The sequence below is a fragment of the Bemisia tabaci genome, chromosome 3 (assembly GCF_918797505.1).
Source record: "Bemisia tabaci chromosome 3, PGI_BMITA_v3".
In the NCBI taxonomy this organism is placed as follows: domain Eukaryota; kingdom Metazoa; phylum Arthropoda; class Insecta; order Hemiptera; family Aleyrodidae; genus Bemisia; species Bemisia tabaci.
This window is the reverse complement of record NC_092795.1, coordinates 14,718,835-14,741,280: the sequence shown is the minus strand read 5'-3', so window position 1 is coordinate 14,741,280 and position 22,446 is coordinate 14,718,835. Positions and strand designations below refer to the sequence as shown.

Genomic DNA, 22,446 nt, shown 5'->3' with positions numbered 1-22,446 from the left:
AAGAGAGGTTTAGAGGAAATTGAGAGACTTGAACCTCTTAAATTTGATGGGAAACAAGTTTTTTCCCAACTTTATTCCACCATGTTTGATGGAAAAGTAGTGAACAATTTAACTGAGACTAAGAGCAACGCTACATGCAACCTATGTGGGATTACCCCTAATGATATGAACGCGGCAAATGTTGCAGAAAGACCGGTCAATGAGGCCAACTTTACGTGCGGTTTAGCACCCCTCCACTACTACATTCTATATATGGAATGCTGTAGCCACATTTCTTATCGCCATAGTTTTGAAAAGTGGACAATCAGAGAAGCAGATGATAAGATCACATCCCTTGAAGTCAGTAGTTTAAAGATGAAAAAGCGCTTCGGCTTGGACTTGGACAAGCCTAAGCAAGGTTCCGGCAACAGCAACTACGAAAGCTTTGCTCGAACTTTTTTCGCAAAATCGGACGTCACCACAGAGATACTGGACTTTGACAAGGAGCTCCTTTACAATTTCCACGACATCTTGAGAATTTTGAACAATAATGTCAATGAAAGAATTAATACTTCAACGTTCAAGGAGCTGCTTCAAACAACGTTTGATCAGTACGTAAAGCTGTATGGCTGGTATAAAATGCCAGTCACAGTGCATAACGTGCTTGTCCATGGATGTGACATTATCGAGGATTTTGATTTGCCTGTGATGGATTCAGAGAGTGATGAGGAGCCCTAGTCAAACTTTGCCAAAGACGAGTGATTTTTTTTCTTTATTTCATAAATGTGAAACCATTGAAGACTGGATTATTTCGTGATCCTATAATAAATTTTATTCTTTTTTGATATTAGACTCAATTTTTATTTTATTTTTACAAAATTACGTTCCCTTCATTTTCTCTATACTGTTCTAGCTAGTTTATCATTTTAGTGGATGAAGTGTCATGATTTGTTTCTGTCTAAGACTGATATACCTTCAATTCTTGTTATGTGTTGTATTTAATACTTGTTTTTTTGAGTGAGGTTTTCTGACCCGAATCAAAAACGCCGATTTGCTGAACACTTGGATTGGAAGTCGAGAACATTCCAAAAAATTGGCAGTAGTAAGTGAAATAAAGAAGCGTTTAAACCTACAAAATCTGCTAAACGAAGTTATCAACGCCATAGATTTAAAAGCAACAATTTACTGCAACTTATCGCGCATCAAATGGACGCAGTGTGGAAGGGTTCGAACCCTTATGAAGTCTCGATACGAGAGCTGGCTCTCAATGGACATCCCCCTTCCGTATGAGACTATCGAAAAATGTAGGCAATCTAAGCAGCCACCTATCCCAACTTGCAGTTTAAGTGTAGGATCTGCCCAAGAGTCTCGACGCGGGAGATCCGAAGTCCCCTCCTTGGAGGATGCCTCTTTACGGACGAAGAAACGCAGAGTTTCTGAACTTCTTAAGACCCGGACTGAGTCGGAATTGCAGTTTACTGCCACTTTAACATCAGAAGCTCCCGCTACAAAGGCGATTCTGGGCGCTTGGTGCGCTTCATTAACTAAGGTTGTGACGCACGATCGGTAATATGATGGAAAATTATTTTAAGTTTGCTGAATCAGGCTTTATCGGAGGAGTGAGGAGCCGTCTGTCACTTCCAAGACGTGTTACTGGAAGAAGTCTTTCCTCTCCGATGTGGGAGGAAGTAAAAAATTCAAGGAAGCGAAGGAGCTGACTGTGCGCGCTGAGTATGAAAGTTCAGAGGAACAGAGAAGGAATTTTCTCAGAGATATTTCAATGAATTTAGCTTCAAAAGAAGGTTCAACTTATTTTACCAGTGGTTCTGGTGATATAATCAGGCTAGTACATATATAGTCGGCGTAGGTAAAAGGGGTTGTCTTAAGGCACAATTTCCAGTTGTGGTTAATTAATTGTGACAGGAAAAAGGATGGATGGCAGTCGAAGCGGCCACCTATCCTTACTTGCAGTCTAAAGGGGTTTTCTTTTTTTGGTCGGTGAAACCACCGGTGGTATTCCACCGGTCGCCATTTTGGTACGCAATCGACCGCGATCAGTCGAGAGTTTAAGAACGCACTTCCCACCAATGTAAACAACATTTCTAACCTCATCTATTCGGTGTGCTGTGGCTTTCATGTGATAAGCGCTATCTTTTAATCTCTGCAGTTTTTCATTATTGTATTTAATCAGTTTTCAATCAAGATGGAAAACATTGTAATGGATATTTTCCTCTCTTCAAACCGAGATCTCCATGATAGCAGCGAAGATAGTAGCCACACGTGTTGACAGCTTTCTTGATTTTCCCGTCTTCCCCCATGACGGGTTGAAGGAAGACTTCTTCCTGATCTTGATCGTGACTCTGAGCTGCCATGAGGATGAGGAGTAAATACCACACGGAATAAACTGCAGAAGCAGAACGGGCGCACGTAAAAAGTAGGCTTCGAGGCGAACCGAGAGAGGTTAGGGTTTCCACCGGTGGAGCTGTGATCGAAGAAATGGCCGATCACTCCGATCACTGATCGGTGGTACCAAATCTACCGGGCGTACTTCCACCGGTCGTGACGTCAGCGCCGACTGATCAATTAACGAACACAGTTTGGTGATCAGCGGTACCACCGATCAAAAAAAGAAAACCCCTTAAGTGTAGGATCTGCCCAAGAGCCTCGACGCGGGAGATCCGAAGTGCCTTTTGAGAATGCGTCTTTACGGACGAAAAAATGCAGAGGTTCTGAACTTCTTAAGACCTGGACACGGCCGGAATTGCAGTTTGCTGCCACTTTAATATCAGAAGCTCCCGCTAAAAAGGCGATTCCGGCCTTCTCCAATGAAGAGATACTTGCTTTGCTTCTAGATTCGGATCTCTCGGACTCCAAATATGAGAGACTTCGAAGCTGGCTGCAGAGGTTGGATTGTTCCTTTCCATGCGTCAAGAAACTAAGAGAAATAATAAGGGAATTCCTCCCTGAGGTTACGGCGACCGAAACCTCAGCGGAGGTAAAACTGCAATCTCTCCTTAATGCCACTGCCACCAGAGTTATCAAGTCGTTCAAAGTTGCTCTGCCTACCGACGACACTGAAAAGCTCCAACTAACATGCAAATGGGGCTTTGACGGCTCATCAGGGCATAGTAATTATAAGCGAATTTTCGCGTCTATTCGATCGGTTCGTCTTGAATCCTGTTGAATCCGATGTGACTGATGTCTTCAATGCGATGGTGCAACACCAATCGGAGATACGTCTTCGCGAAAAGACGGAGAGATCCAACGGGGACGAACGGAAAATCAATATAAACATGACACAAATGAGGTTAGGTGATGATACTGAATGGTTGCTCAAGGCAAACATTTTAATTTTTTAAAACTATTCGTTGTCTTTTTTGTACTTTGTTCCTAATAAATAATGAAATGTTAAGTGTGGCGCTGAGGGGCGGCATGGATGTGGTGTTGAATGTCGATGAGGAGGAGGAGAACACTGAGCATTCATGTATGCCGATTTGTTATGTAAGTGGATGTCAATGGCAATTCAGCTCTTTATAAGTCTTACTAGGTCATTACAAGTACAGCCATAGATTCAAACCTGTAGGATGTGAAATTATCTGTAATGAGAAAAATTGTGGCCGTATCTATGGGTCTTTCAGGGGATTGAAAGATCACTTTAAAAAGTACCAAACAGATTTAGAATTTTCAGGTGATTTCCTAACTTTCAATATGCCTCAACTCGGTGCATTACATCAGGACGAGGATATCCTTGACAGCATGACGACCCTCATAAGCACTGTAAAGGAGACAGTTTGTGAGAATCTGCATGACCCATCCTTAACTGAACTTTTGTCTCCTGAAGAATTTCGTGACTATGTAAAGTTTGAAGCTCCAACCATGCTTCAAACTCTCCATGGTCAAAATACGATTCCACGGAACAAAGTCAAGTTAGTTGCGGAGCTGGTCACGAACCTCTTTGCCTCGTTTGTGGATTATTTAAAAGTTCATTTTTGGACAGTTTTCAAAGCTCAGAAGCTCGCATCGTAAATTTATTGGAACCTCTTCATATTCCATTCTCTAGCCTTGAAAATGAATACCAAAGATGTAGGTATTTTGAGAGCTTAGGAACATTCATCCCAACTGACCCATTTTTAATAGGAGAAAGCACAGAGACCAAAACTGTGAAAGGTGTCTCAAAAATCACCATCTTCTGACATGAAGGGCAGTATTACCCAATCATCAAAACCCTGTTTTATTATTTTTGTTTTATTAATGATGCTATCCATAAAATCCTGAGTTATATGAAGGAGTTACGAAATGAAACAGGCGGAATTCAAAATTTTGTTCAAGGGCAGCAGCGGCGCTCCAAAAATTATAACAAAATCCTCTCTCAGTTTACAGCGAGGAATATGGGACCGGTATCAAGTCGTTCAAAGTTGCTCTGCCTACCGACGACACTGAAAAGCTCCAACTAACATGCGAATGGGGCTTCGACGGCCCATCCCGGACATAGTAATTACGAGCGAATTTTTGCGTCTATCCGATCGATACGTCTTGAATCCTGTAGAATCCGATGTGATTAATTTCATCAGTGGGCTGGTGCAACACTCATCGGAGATCCGTTGCCGTGAAAAGCCAGAGCGATCGATCCAATGGAAATGAACGAAAAATCAATATAAACATGACATAAATGAGGTTAGGTGATAATACCGAATGGTTGCACAAGGCTAATATTTTAATTTGTTTTAACTCTTCGTTGTCTTTTTTGTCGTGTGTTCCTAATGAAGAATGAAATGTTAATTGTGGCGCTGAAAAGCGCCATGGATGTGGTGTTGAATGTCGATGAAGGGGAGAACACTGAGCTTGCTGCTGAGGCTGCTATTTGCCTCTCCTCCATTTCAAATAACGCAGTTACTGCTGCATTAATAGTCACCGAAGAGGGAAAGAAGAATACGACAGTAAGGAATCATTCTGTGGGAGTAGTTCCCGAGTATCATCCTACATATTACCGTCGGCGCTTCCGGATGACTCCCGCAACGTTTGACGCATTGCTTGAGAAAGTTCTTGAAAAAAAAAAAAAAAAACCCTCTTTTCACAATCAAAACTACCCTGGTGTAGTGCCACCAATTACCCCTAAACGGAAACTACAAATTGGTTTGCGGTATCTGTGTACGAAACAACCAATGACTGATTTGGCTGACGCCTTTAATGTCACTGAGTCCACGGTGTAAATAGTTAGGAACGAAGTCGTTCAAGCTTTGTGCACATTGAAGAATGACCTAATACGGTGGCCCACTGCTGCTGAGGCTGAAAAGGTTGCTGAGGATTTTAAGGTCATCTCTCAGTTTCCAGGTATACTCATAACAAAACAGTTAAGATCTTGAAACAGTAGTTGCCGTAGCAGTAGATTTTGTAACAGTAGTTTTTGTGATGGTATCTTCAGTTACAGTAGTTATCGTAAAGGTATTATTCTTGTAGAATTGTTTCGGACCAAGGTCGTTGTTTATCAGTATTGTGAGATTATGTTTACATGGTAGTACAGCAGAAATGAAAATAAGATCTCAACAAGCGTCCCAGTAGCTTACTCTTGCAGATTAAGCTTGATATCCTCGAACTTAAGCCGGACTCGGAAAAATTCGAGCTCATAACCGGTGTCTGCGTTCATGGAAAACAGTTTCCTATCGCGGTTGCCTACGGTATATCGATTCACAAGAGTCAAGGCCTTAGTCTCGATTCTTGTGCTACGGACATAAGAAATAGTATTTCCACCTGCGGTCAAAGCTATGTCGCCTTGTCGAGGGTAAAACTTTGGAAGGCTTGCACATAATCAACATTGATCCATTACAAATAAAAGCGGACCCTGCGGCGATCCGTGAGTACAACAGACTGCGAAGACAAAAACCAGAAAGTCCTAACATTTTGCAACCTCTGGATTTTCAAAACTTAGCAAAAAAAATTGGAAGTTACTGAAGAACCCTGGAACTCCTAACGATCACTTATTACTTCCCGAGGGTCTAGAAAAATCCCCGAAAATGAGGGGCTGTGGGGATTCAAGAGAATAAATTTGTAAGACCTGATCACCGCGGAAATTTTTTAGCACACCGCCATGATGTGTGAGGACATTCTTGCAGATTACGTTTCATCAAACCTTGTTGTTTGTCATGTTCCAGATGAACAGGCACCCCTCAGCATTGAAACAATTTTGTATCGTTGCACTAGCTTTGATTCCTTACCACCTATCGGATTCACAAGAAATCCAAAACTATTCTTCAACCATGGGAAACCAGACCTCATCTATCCGGAATTCGGCACTTGTGAAATGTCATTGTCGCTGCCTGTGAAATTCCGCAATTCCAGTGAATATCCACTCTTTAAGGAAAATTTCATCGTTAGTGTCATTAGCAGTAATGTGTACGGAACTGTGTATTTTTTTAATTTTTTCCGCACATGTTAAAAGGTGACACCTCCAAAAACTGAACTTTACAACCTGGATATTTTTTTTTTTTTTTTTTAGAAAATAATGACTCACCAAAGTACAAAAACAATGTTCAAGTTCCTTGTACTAAAAGAACTTGGATTTTTTTATTGTATTTCTACTTTGTCTTTAGAATAATGTCAAATGTTTGACAAAACGACTGCCAGCAGAAGAGGGAGGTATTCCTATTGCCTGGTTCATTAAATGTTCACGTGCAGGATTTCCTATTTCAAAATTGGAGCTAATAGACAGTGCCCAAAGACTGATCAAAGAGCTTAAACGAGACAATCCGTTCACCGATGGGAGACCCGGCAGAAAGTGGTATGATGCATTCCTAGCACGGCATCCTGAGATTTCGCTTGGAGTTCCTCAAAATTTACCGAGTTCTAAAGCAGCTGTCACTAAGGAGGCGTTGATAAAGTGCATGGAGAAAAAGAGGCCTACTTGAAGGAGATCCATTCTTTTGATATTTTGAAGAATAAGAATCGTGTGTGGAATGCAGATGAGGCAGCTTTTTTTCTTAATCCCAAGGGGTTAAAAGAGCTGGTAAGCCGCGGTGACAAAAGTATTTACGCCCTTGTTAATACAGACGAGAAGGAAAATTCAACTGTTCTTTTCACTACCAACGCATCGGGTCTCATTGCTCCTCCTTTGATAGTTTATAAGTATGAAAGAATCCCAAAAGATATCGCTGAATCGACTCACAACCACCCAGAGCTTCATCTCTGAATGGGAGTTGTAAATACAATTTATGACCACACGGTGAAACATAACGAGGCTGAAGCATCAAACTGGGCCTCTCTTTGTCACGTAAAGCGAGACATGACGCACGGGTCTCTTGACTTTAACGGCAACTCTTGTCGTACTTTACTTGAAGAAGTCGATCTCTTAAGAAGGGACTCGGTTGCACGTCTGCCTTTTGTGGAAGTGCTGCAATAATTTAAAAATGTTGTGGATGCTTGCTTTTCCACATCCTTGCATGAAAACTACTTAGATGAAATTAACATTTTCAAGGAAAGCTATATTAAGTTAGAACTTCCTGTTACACCAAAAGTGCACGCGGTGTTTTTTAATATCGCAGATATTTGCGAGAAAAAAAAACAGGGACTAGGTTTTTATAGCGAACAGGCCTCCGAGGCTAGCTATCAAGATTTTAAGGCCACATGGTTAAAGTATAAAGTAGCGGAGAAAAACCCGAATTACGCAAAGCAATTGTTACGCGCAGTATGTGAGTATAATGCGTTGCACGTGTAATCCTGGCCGAGAATGTTGATGTAGCTTTGCTACAAATTAAAGTGCAAACTAATCTCTACGAGAATATGCTTAAAATCTAGATCTTCTTTGTAGATGACGTTTAGATAACTTGCGCCTTTACAGATTTAATGCTTACTGTCTTGTACTGCCTTTACTTTACTGCTTATATATGTATTGTCTTTCCCTTTATATTTACTGCCTTGGTTTTTATATTTTCTTGAATTTATCCAATGCATAGCTGCTTATTATGTATGTATGAGCCGCTTTTACGGCGCACTAGGGCGCTCTGCGACGCCTATTCTCCACAGGAATCTGTCATGGTAGAGATCCTCCGGAAGCTGGCATCTCTCCATCTCTTCACGGATGCCCTCTACCCACCGTTTGGCTGGACGCCCTCTCCGTCGCCTACCTGGGGGGACCCACTCCAACACCTTCTTCGGCAACCTGGTATCAGCCATTCTCTGCACATGCCCATACCATACCAATTGCTTGGTCATGATATCGTGCACAATCGTCCCCTCAACGCCCATTATCTCTCGGACACGTTCATTCCTGACACGTTCTCTCCTCGAGATTCCAGCCGATCTTCGCCAGAAATCCATCTCGGTCGCCTTGAGCATTTCTTGGGTCCGCTTCTTCAACTGCCACACTTCACTGCCATAGGTGATAATAGGCTTGACAACCGAGTTATAAATCCTCTTCTTGTTGTCTTTGGAAATCCTTTGGTCCCAAAGGATCCCATTAAGCATGGCGATGGCTTTCCTTCCTAGAAGATTACGGTCCCGAATGGCCTGATCCAGCTTCCCATCCGAAGTCAGGTTCACCCCCAGGTACTTGTATTGTTCGCAACTTTCTATATGTTGACCATCCTCCAGGACTATGCTTTGCTGAGCACCTCCGACTGACATCTTTTTTGTCTTACGGACACTAACCTCGAGGCCCCATTTGCGGTACTCCTCCACCAACTTCCGGGTCATATACTCCGCGTCATCGTGATCTTGACTTATGACTACCAGGTCGTCAGCAAAGCATAGCGTGAAAAGCGTTTCTTGGTCATTTAGAGGGACGCCCATGCCGGCACACTTTCTTTTCCACTCCTTCAGAACGTGCTCTAGATATATCTTAAACAGCGTCGGTGACAGACAACATCCCTGCTTAAGCCCCTTGGTGACAAAAAAACCATCTGAAAGCCTTCCTTGGCACTTGATTCTAGCAAAAGCCCCCCGATAAAACTGCTTGACTGCCCCAATAAGTCCTTTACTAAAACCAGTTTCTTCTAGGACTTCCCAGAGTTTCACAAGAGGAATACTATCATAAGCCTTTTCAATATCCAAAAACACTAAATGAAGCTCCTGGCCAACAATTCTCTTCTTTTCGGTTAACTGGGTAACACAGAACAGATGATCAGCGGTAGACCGACCAGCCCTAAAACCTGCTTGCTCCTCCGCCTCGAACGGGGTCCACTCCTCTTCGATCTTCGCTTTCAACACTTTTCCATAAATTTTACTTATCGTTCCTGTCACCGCTAACCCTCTGTAGTTCCCACAGTCATCCTTCCTTCCTTTTTTATGCGACGCTGTTATCCAGGCCTCTTTCCATTCTTTCGGGATGTCATCACCGTCAATGCACTTCTGCAGCAAATCCCTGAGATGGTTAACCAACTTGCCAGTCCCACATTTAATTAACTCGGCTGGAATGTTTCCTGGCCCAGGAGCTCTTCCATTCATCAATTCCCTGATTGCTTTGACCACCTCCTCAACTCGAATTTCCATTGAGTGATCCCCGACTATATTTTCAGCATTCCCCGTTTGAAACTCTGGTCGTCCTTCCGTCAATAATTTATTAAAATGTTCGTCAAGCTGTGAGATTGTTATCGGAGATATAATGTCCCGTTTCATGTCCCTTCTTAGGCCTTTGATCAGCTTCCAGCTCTCAGCACTCTTCCTTCCCCCCAGGTATGTGTCAATCCTTGAGCAGTTGGTCTCCCAAGACTCGTTTTTCTTCCTGGTGATTAAAAGACGAACCCTCGCCTGGGCTTTCCTATACGCGCCGCGGGTGTCTGCAGTCCTAGAAGCCAGATAGTCATGGTACTTCCTACGCTTTTCTTCAATTACCTCCTCTACCTCTTTGTCCCACCAGTAGGGTTTCTGTACATCCTTGCTCTCATTACACATACCCAGGGCTTCCTTCGCAGCTGAATGTATGCAACTTTTGATGAACTGGTACAACTCTTCTGCAGTATCGAAAGTTTCTACTCCCAGTTTCTCATCCAGCCGCTTCCTGTAGAGCACTTTCACGCTTTCATGCTGTAAGCTATCGATGTTGTAGTGCACTTGTTCGATCTTCGTTCCTTGTGGCTGGCACTTCTGATGTTGCAAGGTATTCCTCTGCAGCCCATACTTAACCGGAAATGCAATCTCCGCCTTGAGAAAATGGTGATCACTACCACAGGAGAACCCCCGGCAAACTCTTACTTGTTGAACCTTCATGGTACTCGTTTGCCTGGTGACCGCGTAGTCGATGATTGACTTCAGCCCCCGAGTTTGCTGAACCCACGTGTACTTATGGATATCTCGATGTTGGTAGAATCCGTTCAGTATTTTCAACTCGTTTTGTTCACACATATCAATGATGCGTGCACCGTTGTCATTCATCGCCTCTTCACCGAAAGGTCCAACAACTTTAGAACCATTCCTTCGTCCGGTTCTACCATTCAAATCTCCCATGATAATGACCTCCCTTGTCCTTCCAACCCTCAGAACCTCGTCGTTGAGTTGCTCAAAGAACTGATCCTTTAGATTGACGGGAGCATCATCATTCACACCATATACTCCTAACAGGGCCACCTTGTGACCATGCAGTGTAAGATGCATTCTGATGATCCGCTGGTCTACTGCTTCCCAAGTAGTTATAGACGGACGCAAACTTTTCCGGATAAGTATGGCGACTCCTTGCTGTGCGCGTTGATCTTTACTGACACCACTATAGAACAGATCATAACATCCTAAGTTTTCTGATCCTGTGCCTTTCTTTTTCGTTTCTGTTAACACGGCGACATCTACATTATACTTTTTTACCTCCGATACAACCTCTGTCAATTTATTAGAAATGCCCTGTACATTCCATGTCCCAAAAACCATTGTCCTTTTCCGTAGTTTGTGTCGCAAAATCCGTTTTTTTCCATTATCACCGAGGCTATCTTTATTAGGCTTTTTAACATTAAGTTTTTTTCCGGGTATCGGGGAGTTAGCCCGATGCCCCAACCCCCAACCTGGAGGACCAGGGTTTGATTTTGGAGTACCGTCTCCTAGACAGGCTGCTTTCACCACAGCTATGAGCCCTGTCTGCCCCTCTGATGAGTGGTTCATACGCCATGAAGCCGGTGACCATCTCCACCCCCCTTTAAGGCAGGGGCTACCAGCTGGGGTCCGCAGGCTTGCTAAACCTGTGACAGTACTGAGTACAGTCCCCCATACGGCAGCTGCTGCTTATTATGCTTAATTTTAAAGGCCTGTGCTTGTTTTGATTTATTTTTTGCTCAGTGGCATTTTCTTTATCGAGTAAATTTGAATACAGCAAACTCTATACTTCTATAAATATGCTCCTTTTCCGTGCTTGTCTTGACCACCGGGGGTGGTCCGGTTAGCAGCAACGAAGTCGATTCTTTCGTCAAAGCTGTCATACCGGGCGCTAACGAAGCAGAGGGGCGATTGCAGCGATTGGCACTCCAACACATGGTTCACGGTCCTTGTGGTATCAATACCTAATCGGATCCCTGCATGGATCCAACTTCCAAAAAATGTACAAAATGTATTCCAAACCGATCACGACTGTAACTCATATTGATGACAAAAGATATGCACATTATAAAAGGCCCGACTTTGCTTCTCTCATGCAACGATCCGGTAGAGAAATTAATAATTAAAGGGTTGTTCCTTACAATCCCGCGGTTCTCCTTTGAATAGAATGCCATTGTAATTTAGAAATAGCGACAACAGTGCGGTTCACTGGAAAAAAAAATTGGATCTAGAGTCCAGACTCATGAAAACATTGACAAGAAAAAGGACTCTTGATTCAATCAGATTTAAGCTTAGATCAAAGGGAAATCCGCTCAAATTAAGAGGCTGGGTTCTTGATTTAAGCTTGAATCTGATTGAATCAAGAGTATTTTTTCTTATCGGTGTTTTTAAGAGTCTGGAATCTAGATACAATGTGTTTTTTTCCCTGTGTTGTTAATTAAGTACCTTTACAAATATATTAAACAAGGACCCGATTTTGCGCAAGTGGGGGTTTCCAATGATACAGATTCTTTAAATGAAATTGACAACTATTTAAACCACAATTCAGTCAGTGCATTGGGGACATTACGGCAAATTTTCGAATTTGACGTAAATGGTCGCCAACCTAACGTTATACCGCTCCCTCTTCATTTACCCAACAACGATGTCATCGTTTTCCAACCTGCGGAGGAGCAAGATGCTCTACTAAAATATTTCTCATTGTTTTAGAAAAAAAATGGCGAATCAGAACATGTCTCAGGAACTGTCGGACCTCTATGAGGAATACATAAATTATCCGATTGGCGGAGTATTCCAGGCTGGAATATTGGCTTTACAGAACCAAATAAAGGGTTGCTGCCTTAATGCAGGTCATATGGTGGGGCAAGAGATAGTTACCCTGCAAAGCAGGATCCACCGTGGGGCGGCCCTGCAGGACGCAGTCGCCGACTCCACATCAATTGTCTTCTCCCTCATCTGACAATTTCAATTGTTTTGAATGTTTTTACTATGTGTTGTTTACGGGAGGGAGTTGTTTAGATAGTTCCACGGCCCTCTATCCTGCGTAAGTCCTATCAATTGGCCGTGATAGGTGAAGCTCCCTATCCTGTGTTTTTCCTTTCCTATCTCAGGGGTCAGATAGGAGTTTTTCCAATATTTATTGACACAGTACTTAGATTTGAAATGAATGACAAATTCCTCGGCTACATTTTGGAAGCAATTCGTGTTATTAATCAGGGTTTGGGGGGGAGGGAGGCTCCCAAATTCGGTTTCTTGAATCAGAAGCCGTGTTTGAGAACTTCCTGTCAACCAAACCCAAAAATTCATCGTACTCGCCAAAATGTCTTCAAAATCTCCGTTTCAGCCGGCGACTGGTGAGTTCACATTACAGTGTTGCTTTTTGTTTTACATTAATTAATTGATCGCCCAAAAAATCCGTTTTCATCCCCGCCCAAAAAATCCGTTTTCATCCCCGCCCAAAAGACATCCATTTCCTCGCCCAAAACGCCCTCTTTTCAGTAGCACTCGCCCAAAACGTCGTCCCCCCCCCTCCTTCCGAGTGGCGCTGAACCTGCAGGGCCATCCCGCGAGAGGGGCGGTACTCGCAGCTGTAATAACGGAAGCCCGTCAGCTCCTGAGTGTTCCCGCCATTAAGACTTATCAGCTGGGACGGTCTGGGCCACGGTGGAAGGGGTTACCATGGAACTATATGAATTTTTGTTGTCTTAGTTCACACAGTAAAAAAGTTGCAGAAAAAGTTGTGGATCTGTCCAATCCCTCTTTTTTAGTGACCTAATCCTTTGTAAACCCTTTATTTTTTTCCGAAAAACAGAAGCCTAATATTCTCTAAAAAGTGAGTTCTTTATTTGGTATTATTCATGGTCCTCCGAGCCGGATATACAAAACTTCTGAAAAACTTAGAGACGTTGTAGCAGCCACCCAGGTCCTAACCTCCAAGCTCTCGTCCCAACAAGTTACAAACAGAAGTCCTAATTTGACCCAGTCCTGCAGAGACGCAGCCACCCAGCCCCAGTGCTCCATCCAACGATCCTGAGAGAATCCTGTATCATTCCATCCATTTTTCCTGGTGAATTCTATCCATTCTCCCTTCCTCCCTTTCCGTGTTTTTTCCTAACCTCGAAAAATAACCTCAATTGCTAATCCATCATTTCAATGGAAAATTATAAGAATTTTTCATTCTATTCACCCTTAAAAGCTTAGAAAAGCTTAATACAGCTGTTTACTTTTCATATTTAATTCAAAAATAACCTATATCGAATCTTCGCATAATTGGGTCAATTCACAATATCAGCTGTTTTAGAAAACAGGTTGTGCAACTGTATAACTTATAAAAAAAAACAAGAAGAAACATCCAACATGAATATGTTGGAAAAGCGTGCCGAAGAACTGAAATCTTGTGTGTGCACTATTTCCATTTCAACGAGATGTGTATAAATTACGTCCGTCCGCAACTCTCGCTTAGCCAATCAGCGCAGTGGTATGGGATTCCGCTCGCCGCGCACTCTCGCGCCAACGTAGGCAACTGCTTGCTCACGGCTCCAACTTCTGTTTCAATTACCTAGCATGTTCGTTGCCTAGCATTGATTGTGAGTCGGGCCTCTAACCTTCCAAACTCTCTGGCAGAGAGTAGAGAAGGTTAGAAGCGCCATCTTAGAGAGTAGTGACGGAGAAGGGGTACATTGGTTTGCCTGCTGAGTGATATGAACCCGTCAATGGCCGATGGGTATGACGTCATGGGAAACTCGACATGCAGCCAACTTGGGTTTAACCGCTTTTGAAAAGACGCTGATTCGCTAAATAGTTATGGCGGCATTTAAACTTCTAATTTAAGTCCTCCGAGCGTAGAAAAGCTTATTTGACGTACCTATGAAAGAAAATAATACGGTTTCCACGGGAAAATGTTCTCAAGGGTTTCCAGTAACAGGATAATTCGGTTTCTCGATGAATGACCTTCAGGGCTTGACACTATAACGGTTCAAAAACGAAAGAACGGATCCGACGGAAAAAAAATTCGGACCGCCCCTTGAAAAGCATTGGTCGATCGGTGTGCTGTACTACAGTACATCCGAGTGATTTCAAAAAGCGAGCCCTATAGGCACGCTTAAAAAAAAATTATTTTTCGAGGTTAGAAAATTTGTCCATGTTGCCTTCTTCTCCAGCATCCAATGTTAGTTTAACTCCAAGTGAACAGTTACTGATGGACCACAATTACGATAATGGTCTGCGGGAACAATTGAACCGAGTCTTACGTCAGGGTGTAACGGGTGGGGGAAACGATGATGAGGTTAATCGAAATGCCGTATTGAATTCCTTGCCAAATCCGACAACATCACTAAATCAAAATGTAAACGTCAATGAGAGTGATTATCATACAGCGACTTTCACGTCGCACACATTTCAGCAAAGATTTTCCGCGCCTCCTTCTCGTCCCCCCTCGGTACATTCGCGAGATTCAAATGATGTTGAAATCAAACTTATACGCCAGAGGAATTTGATCATGAGCGAAGTTAGAACCATTTTGGGGAAGTTAACCGAAATAACTCCGGAAAACATTGATAGTTTTTCATTTTTCATGGATAGGCTGGAAAAACTCCAGGATGGTTTTGATAGAACTCAGGGTGAAATTCTCTCCACCGATGTGTCAGAGGAGAGTGTGATTAACGCTCAAATGGAATTTTTAGAAATGGTGATGAAAGCTCAATCACTATATCAACATGCCAAAAAATCTTCGAAGGATTCTAATCCGAATTCTACCACATGCTCTAATAATACAAGGTCTCAAGTGAGGCTTCCTAAAATCGTGCTGCCGCGGTTTGATGGTAAAAAGTTGTCAGATTGGTCAATTTTCCATAACTTGTTTGAGGTAACAATTCATAAATCTTCCACGCTTAGCAACATTGAAAAGTTCCAATATTTGCTCGCCCAACTGGAAGGCGAACCACTAAATTTAGTTAAAAATTTAGAATTTACTTCTGAAAATTATTTAGTTGCCTGGGATTTATTGGTAGATTATTATCATAATGAGAGACGACAAATAACTTATTACCTTTCAAATTTACTTGATCTCCAAGAGTTAACGGCGTCTAATTTATCTCATTTCTACACCAAAATAAAAGAGAATATGCAAGCGTTGGAGGGTTTAGGGTTGAAACCTGAAACTTATTGTTCATTATTGGTTTTGGTTTTATTACGGAAATTTAATAATTTTCATAAACGACGATTTGAGGATTCTCGGGATGAAAAAACTAAAATGCCAACTGTTGACGAAATTTGCAAATATCTACAAGACGAAATTGCACAAATGTCAGAAGGCGAGTCTAATAAATTTCGTTCAAACCAAAAATGCCCAAAACTCTCATCTGCTCCTCCAGTGAGAGCTTTGCAGGTGGGAAAGGGTTCATCATCTCCCTCCCCCCCTCAGTCGGAGGGTAAACAGGGAAACTCTGGGGGAACTACAAAATTACCCCCACCATATTTGCGATGCAAGCTTTGTCCCAAAAGCTCTCATACTCTAGCTCAATGCGAAAAGTTTAAAAATATAACTGCACAGGATCGGCGTGATATTGTGACACAAAATCATCTATGTTATAATTGTTTGAGTACATCTCATGGGGTTAAGGATTGTGAGAGTAAAAAACGATGTCAATCATGTTCGAAAAAACATCATTCTATGCTGCATCTTTCAACTGCAACTGCATTACCCACCCAGATGTATCAACATGAATCGACTCCACAACCTTCCACATCAGCCACCATTGGTTCTGATCAGACGATCCAACCTCAGGGTCAGCGTACCCTCCTTACTGAGAGTCGAAATATGACGTCAGTGTTGCCAACAATAACTGTTTTGTTGACGGCAAAAAATGGCCGCACATTGGTTGCAAAGGCCATCCTAGATAGCGCGGCTGATACGGGCGTTATCAGATCAGAATGTTGTTCTCTTCTTAGAATTAAACCTAGCCACACTGAAATGAATCTTTCAGGCCTATCTGAAAATCAGGTTGAGTCTAAAGGCATGGCTGAAATCAGCATTTCAACGCCTGATGGACGGTTAGTGGCTCCAAACTATCCTATGATAGTCGTCAAGAAGATAACTGGTCTTCTTCCACCAGTCCCATTAGATAAGGATTTGAGGAAAATTCTGGGACAATACCCATTAGCTGACAAACATTTTGATGTTCCGAGCAAACCTGATCTCATTTTAGCTGTTGACCTCTATGCATTGATTGTCAACGGTCCCCCTCTCCCTCTGGGACCCTCTATCAGTAATGTCCACGGTTTTTGGTTATGTTGTTTTGGGAAAAACGTTTTCGACGTTGTCATCGTCTATGGCAAAACCTCCCCTCCCCCCTTCGCAGCACTCATCGGTAGCGCTCCTCCGCTCTGCTCCGGTACGTTCGGCAAGGGTTCTTCTAACATGCAACTGTTCTAGTGGATTGTATTCAAAAGTAGAACAGTTTTGGGCATTGGAAGAGCCAACCCCTTCAAACGGTCTGAAACCGGAGGAAGAATATGCGGAACGATTGTACACGGAAACTACGGTACAACTCCCAAGTAAAAAATATCAAGTAGATTTGCCATTCCGTCAAAATTCTGGGAATTTGGGCGAATCGTACTCCACCGCGGTTAAAAGGTTTCATCAATTGGAATCGAAATTTCGTAGAAATCCAATCTTAAAGGAAAAATATGTTCAATATATGAAGGATTATGAACAGAACGGTTTTATGCGGGAAGTTCCCCGCCCTCCTGAGGGAACGCCTCATTATTATATGAGCCACCATGGAGTTATAAACGAGTCGTCAAGTAGCACAAAACTTCGAACAGTTTACGACGCAAGTATGAAAACTTCTAATGGAAAATCCTTAAATGATCTATTATTACCTGGTCCTTCATTGTTAGAAGACATTCCTATGCTTTTGTTGAGTTTTCGGCGTTTTCCCACGGTGTTCTCAGGGCACATTAAAAAAATGTACCTTCAAATCGAATTAAATCCTAAACATCATCTATTCCAACTAATTGTTTGGAGGCCTGAACCTCATATGCAACTAAAAACTTATGCTTTAGTAACAGTATGTTTTGGGGTTAATTGTTCACCGTTCTTAGCCATACGCACAATAAAACAGATCATAAAGGATCATGGTCATAAATATCCTAGGGCAGCAAAAGCGCTAGCGGACGCGCTTTACATGGACGATTTGGTATATGGTGATAAAACGGATGAGGATACCAAAACTTTGTTAAAAGAAGTCATCCTTCTTTTGGCTGAAGGGGGTTTTTTCATGAGAAAATGGACTTCTAATAAATCAGCCATTTTAGCGAATTTTCCTTCAGAAGATTTGGAGGTTCCGAAAAGTGGATTTGACGACCCGGTCTTCAAAATATTAGGGGCATTTTGGGCTTGTGAGAAAGACATTTTCTCTTACAAAATAAAACGAGCAGAGTCCGTTAATACAAAAAGGGGCCTTTTATCATTAATCAGTTCGATTTTTGATCCGTTAGGATTTCTAACACCTGTCATTTTTAAGGCAAAAGCCTTCATGCAGGAACTTTGGTTGATTAGTTTGGGTTGGGATGACCCACTCCCCCAGGAACTAATACATCGTTGGCAAAAGTTCGCAGATGAATTGCAATTGTTATCTTCTATAGAGATCCCACGATATATAGAGACCGTAGATAGGCAAGTACAATGTCATATGTTTTGCGATGCAAGTGAGCTGGGAATAGCATGCCTGATTAAACAAAAAACAAAAAGAAACAATTCAAAGAATACAAAGATACAATTCAATTTAGAATAAAATTTTCCATGAGTGTGTAACAAAGAAATTTTTTAATTCATGGAAGACTTCTTCTCGAGACTCCCTCACAAACAGGGAGTAATAATAAAAGATGAACAAGATCAATACAAACCTCGAATAAACCTATTTTCGGAACACAGATTGAATTTTTGATGAAGAGGAAGCGTATTTCATTCCCAACAGTATTCTGTATAATGAAGGGTTATTGGAGAAATCCCTTCCTTCCCATTTTATGAAAATACATCTTTTTTACATGAATAAAAACATTATATAACATTTTTGAAAAAGACGAATCTGAAAACGGAATCCCTCCCCAAACGTTTCCGAGAAATATATAAAAAGGGCCTTTAAAAGAGAAATGACCCACTTGGTGATTGAAAATGTATTCCTCTACTTCAATTATATTGAAATAATTTCAATTTTAAAGCCATATTGACGATTAAATGTAATAAGGATGAGATCCTACAGAAGAATGAAATTTTAATTTCACTTATTACATATTCATGACAATGAAATATATTCATTTAAGTAATATATAACAAGTTCTTACATAATTTTTCCGTAACGAATTTACTTTTATTACTAGTTTCCATGCAGCCTTTCCTCAATTTTATATTGGCTGGCAAATCTTAATTTATATTATTCGCGAATATTACAACGTACTAACCGTGGTGTAGAAGGTTGATTATTATCACAAGAATTCGACACTCCAATTTTGGCTGAATCAGGATTACTTGAGACACCCTTCTTTTTCTGATTTTTACATGACACAATATCAGACTTGAGATTTACTTGATAATTATAAGATTCAAAATCATCCTTCTGAGTAATAGAATGATCAACCTGGTGACGATCCGGTGACATAGTACATCTGTAAGAAATACAATCAATTAATTACCAAGAAAAAATAAAATTTCAATAGTTATAATAGTTAATTTAATTTTTTACAACTAACATTAATTAACAGTAGTACGAAGAAAATGAGACAATAACATTTACCAATCCCTTAATTATTCTATGGCATTCCAAAGTGTCATATTCCCAAAAGTGTGAAAACAAGAATAACAGGCTAAATAAAAAAATAGAAAGTTGGATGGTATACACAAGAATAATATGGGTTTGAAGATTACGAAGGGTAGTAATCGGATCAATTCATAAGGAATCAAAAATTATATTTTTATAAAGTTATCTCCTATAAGGAAGGATTTGCAGAAATGACTGGGAGGAATAGGTGATAAGACACATTTCTGAATAAACGAATGTCCACGAATAATTTTCAAATCACATACTAATATCAGTAACATACATTATTACTCATATAATATATACCAATAGTCTTCGTTTATAGGAAACAGAAATCCAATATATCCAATTTTATAATCGTAACAATATAAAATTTAATATCTTCAACTTCATTTGTAATTTAAAAAATTAAGTATATTCAACTTAATTTGGAATTTCAAAAATAAATATATTCAATTTTATATTGAGAAGATTAAAAAATTAAAAATATTCAATTTTAAAAGGTAAAATTATACAATTAAATATATTTATATTCCACTTCTAAAATTTTATTAATTTGATGCTACGTTCGAAATCCCAATTTTGGTAAAGAAACAATTCAATTTAGAATAAAATTTTCTCATGGGTGTGTAAAGAAATTTTTTAATTCTGGAAGACTTCTTCTCGAGACTACCTCACAAACAGGGAGTAATAATAAAAGATGAACAAGATCATTACACACCTCGAATAAACTTATTTTCGGAACACAGATTGAATTTTTGATGAAGAGGAAGCGTATTTCATTCCTAACAGTATTCTGTATAATAAAGGGTTATTGGAGAAATCCCTTCCTTCCCATTATATGAAAATACATCTTTTTTACATGAATAAAAACATTATATAACATTTTTGAAAAAGACGAATCTGAAAACGGAATCCCTCTCCCAAACGTTTCCGAGAAATATATAAAAAGGGCCTTTAAAAGAGAAATGACCCACTTGGTGATTGAATTGTATTCCTCTATTTCAATTATATTGAAATAATTTCAATTTTAAATCCATATTGACGATTAAATGTAATAAAAATGTGATCCTACAGAAGAATGAAATTTTAATTTCACTTATTACATATTCATGACAATGAAATATATTCATTTAAGTAATATATAACAAGTTTTTACATAATTTTTCCATAACGAATTTACTTTCATTACTAATTTCCATGCAGCCTTTCCTCGATTTAATATTGGCTGGCAAATCTTAATTTATATTATTGGCAAATATTACAACGTACTAACCGAGGTGTAGAAGGTTGATTATTATCACAAGAATTCGACACTCCAGTTTTGGCTGAATCAGGATTAATTGAGACACCCTTCTTTTTCTGATTTTTACATGACGCCATATCAGACTCGAGATTTACTAGGTAATTATAAGATTCAAAATCATCCTTCTGAGTAATAGGATGATGAACTTGGTGACGATCCGATGACATACTACATCTGTAAGAAATACAATCAATTAATTACCAAGAAAATATAAAATTTAAGTAGTTATAATAGTTAATTTAATTTTTCACAACTAATATTAATTAACAGTAATACGAATAAAATAAGACAATAACATTTACCAATCCCTTAATTATTCTATGGCATTCCAAAGTATCATATTCCCAAAAGTGTGAAAACAAGAATAATAGTCTAAATAAAAAAATTGAAAGTTGGATGATATACACAAGAATGATATGGGTTCGAAGATTACGACGGGTAGTAATCGGATCAATTAATAAGGAATCAAAAATTATATTTTCATAAAGTTATCTCCTATAGGGAAGGATTTGCAGAAATGACTGGGAGGAATAGGTGATAAGACACATTTCTGAATAAACGAATGTCCACAAATAATTTTCAAATCACATACTAATATCAGTAACATACATTATTACTCATATAATATATATCAATAGTGTTCGTTTATAGGAAACAGAAATCCAATATATCCAATTTTATAATCGTAACAATATAAAATTTAATATCTTCAACTTCATTTGTAATTTAAAAAATTAAGTATATTCGAAATGAAAATTTCCACCCCCCCGAGGAGTTTAACTTCCTCCTTGTACATGGACAAACCGGGGAAGGGATAATATGTTGGATAATGTATAAATTTAGAATATGAGATTCGATGACAGAGACATCATAAAAATGGTACGCATTCCTACAGAATGAAAAATTATATTACATGCTTCAGAATCTACTAATAGAGAAAAGATGGAACTTACGGAGGAATGTGGGAAGATTTATGTTTTTTCGGAGAAGAAACGGAAGTTTCCTTTTCTAGCGATTCGACTGGAAGCCCTTTCTTTTTCAGATTGGTGGAACATACAGTCGATGGGATGTACTCCTCTTCGCGAGGAAGTTGATCTGATTCACTTGCCGTGGAGGGTAAATTGGACCTGTAATCAAATTGTAAATTCATTATGTGGAGACAAATCAGATGTCACGAAATCAACAAATTTGAATATTTTGAAAATAAATAAGTGAAGGATATTTTGAATATATTAAGAAGTAGAGTGATGAACATTTCTAACAACATTGTCGAATCAAAGTAAGCTTCATTTTTCAAAATATTGACGAATTACATTGGTAAGACATTTTGAATATATTGAAGAATTAAAAAATAATCTTCTTTCAACATATTGAAGAATTAGAATCATCCAAATGTTTGGAATATATTGAAGAACTAGCAACCAACCCGTGCTTCGCACGGTGATAAACCGTCATTAATGAAATTACACCATGTTATAACAATAACTTTTGTATTAATATATTTTACTATACCTATTATGCCCATATTTATATTTTTTAATATAATTATTCAGAAGCTACAAAATATTTTTACATGTGGGGGCTGTTGTTGTACCCATCAGCAAAAACAAAAAACATGTTTGCGAGTATCAATTTTGTAAATATGGTAGTAATTTATAGACTCAGCAGTCTTGAAATTAAAAAATAAATAACTGTTGTAAGAAGATGTATTTATTAATTTCAATAAATAAAAAAGGCAAATTTTGAGATGTTGCTCTACACTAAAAACATTAAATGAAAAATCATACAAAAGAATAAACTTAAAAAATATAAAATCATGAGTGTGACAGACATTTT

General features: G+C 39.8%; 1 protein-coding gene across 4 annotated transcripts in view; it reads right to left on the bottom strand.

Moving 5' to 3' along the window:
- Nucleotides 1-18,074: 18,074 nt before the first annotated feature.
- Nucleotides 18,075-22,446, bottom strand: part of LOC140224212 (uncharacterized) — an 87,187-nt gene continuing 82,815 nt past the window's right edge. For 3 of the 4 annotated variants that reach the window (XM_072297901.1, XM_072297902.1, XM_072297900.1), the window contains 4 exons: nt 21,564-21,737; nt 20,581-20,784; nt 18,949-19,152; nt 18,075-18,215 (listed from right to left, as the gene is read on the bottom strand). In XM_072297901.1, coding sequence (XP_072154002.1) covers nt 18,176-18,215; nt 18,949-19,152; nt 20,581-20,784; nt 21,564-21,737 — 622 coding nt within the window. In that variant the 3' untranslated portion in view covers nt 18,075-18,175. The remainder of the gene's footprint in view (nt 18,216-18,948; nt 19,153-20,580; nt 20,785-21,563; nt 21,738-22,446) is intronic. The other variant, XM_072297903.1, reaches the window with a different exon arrangement.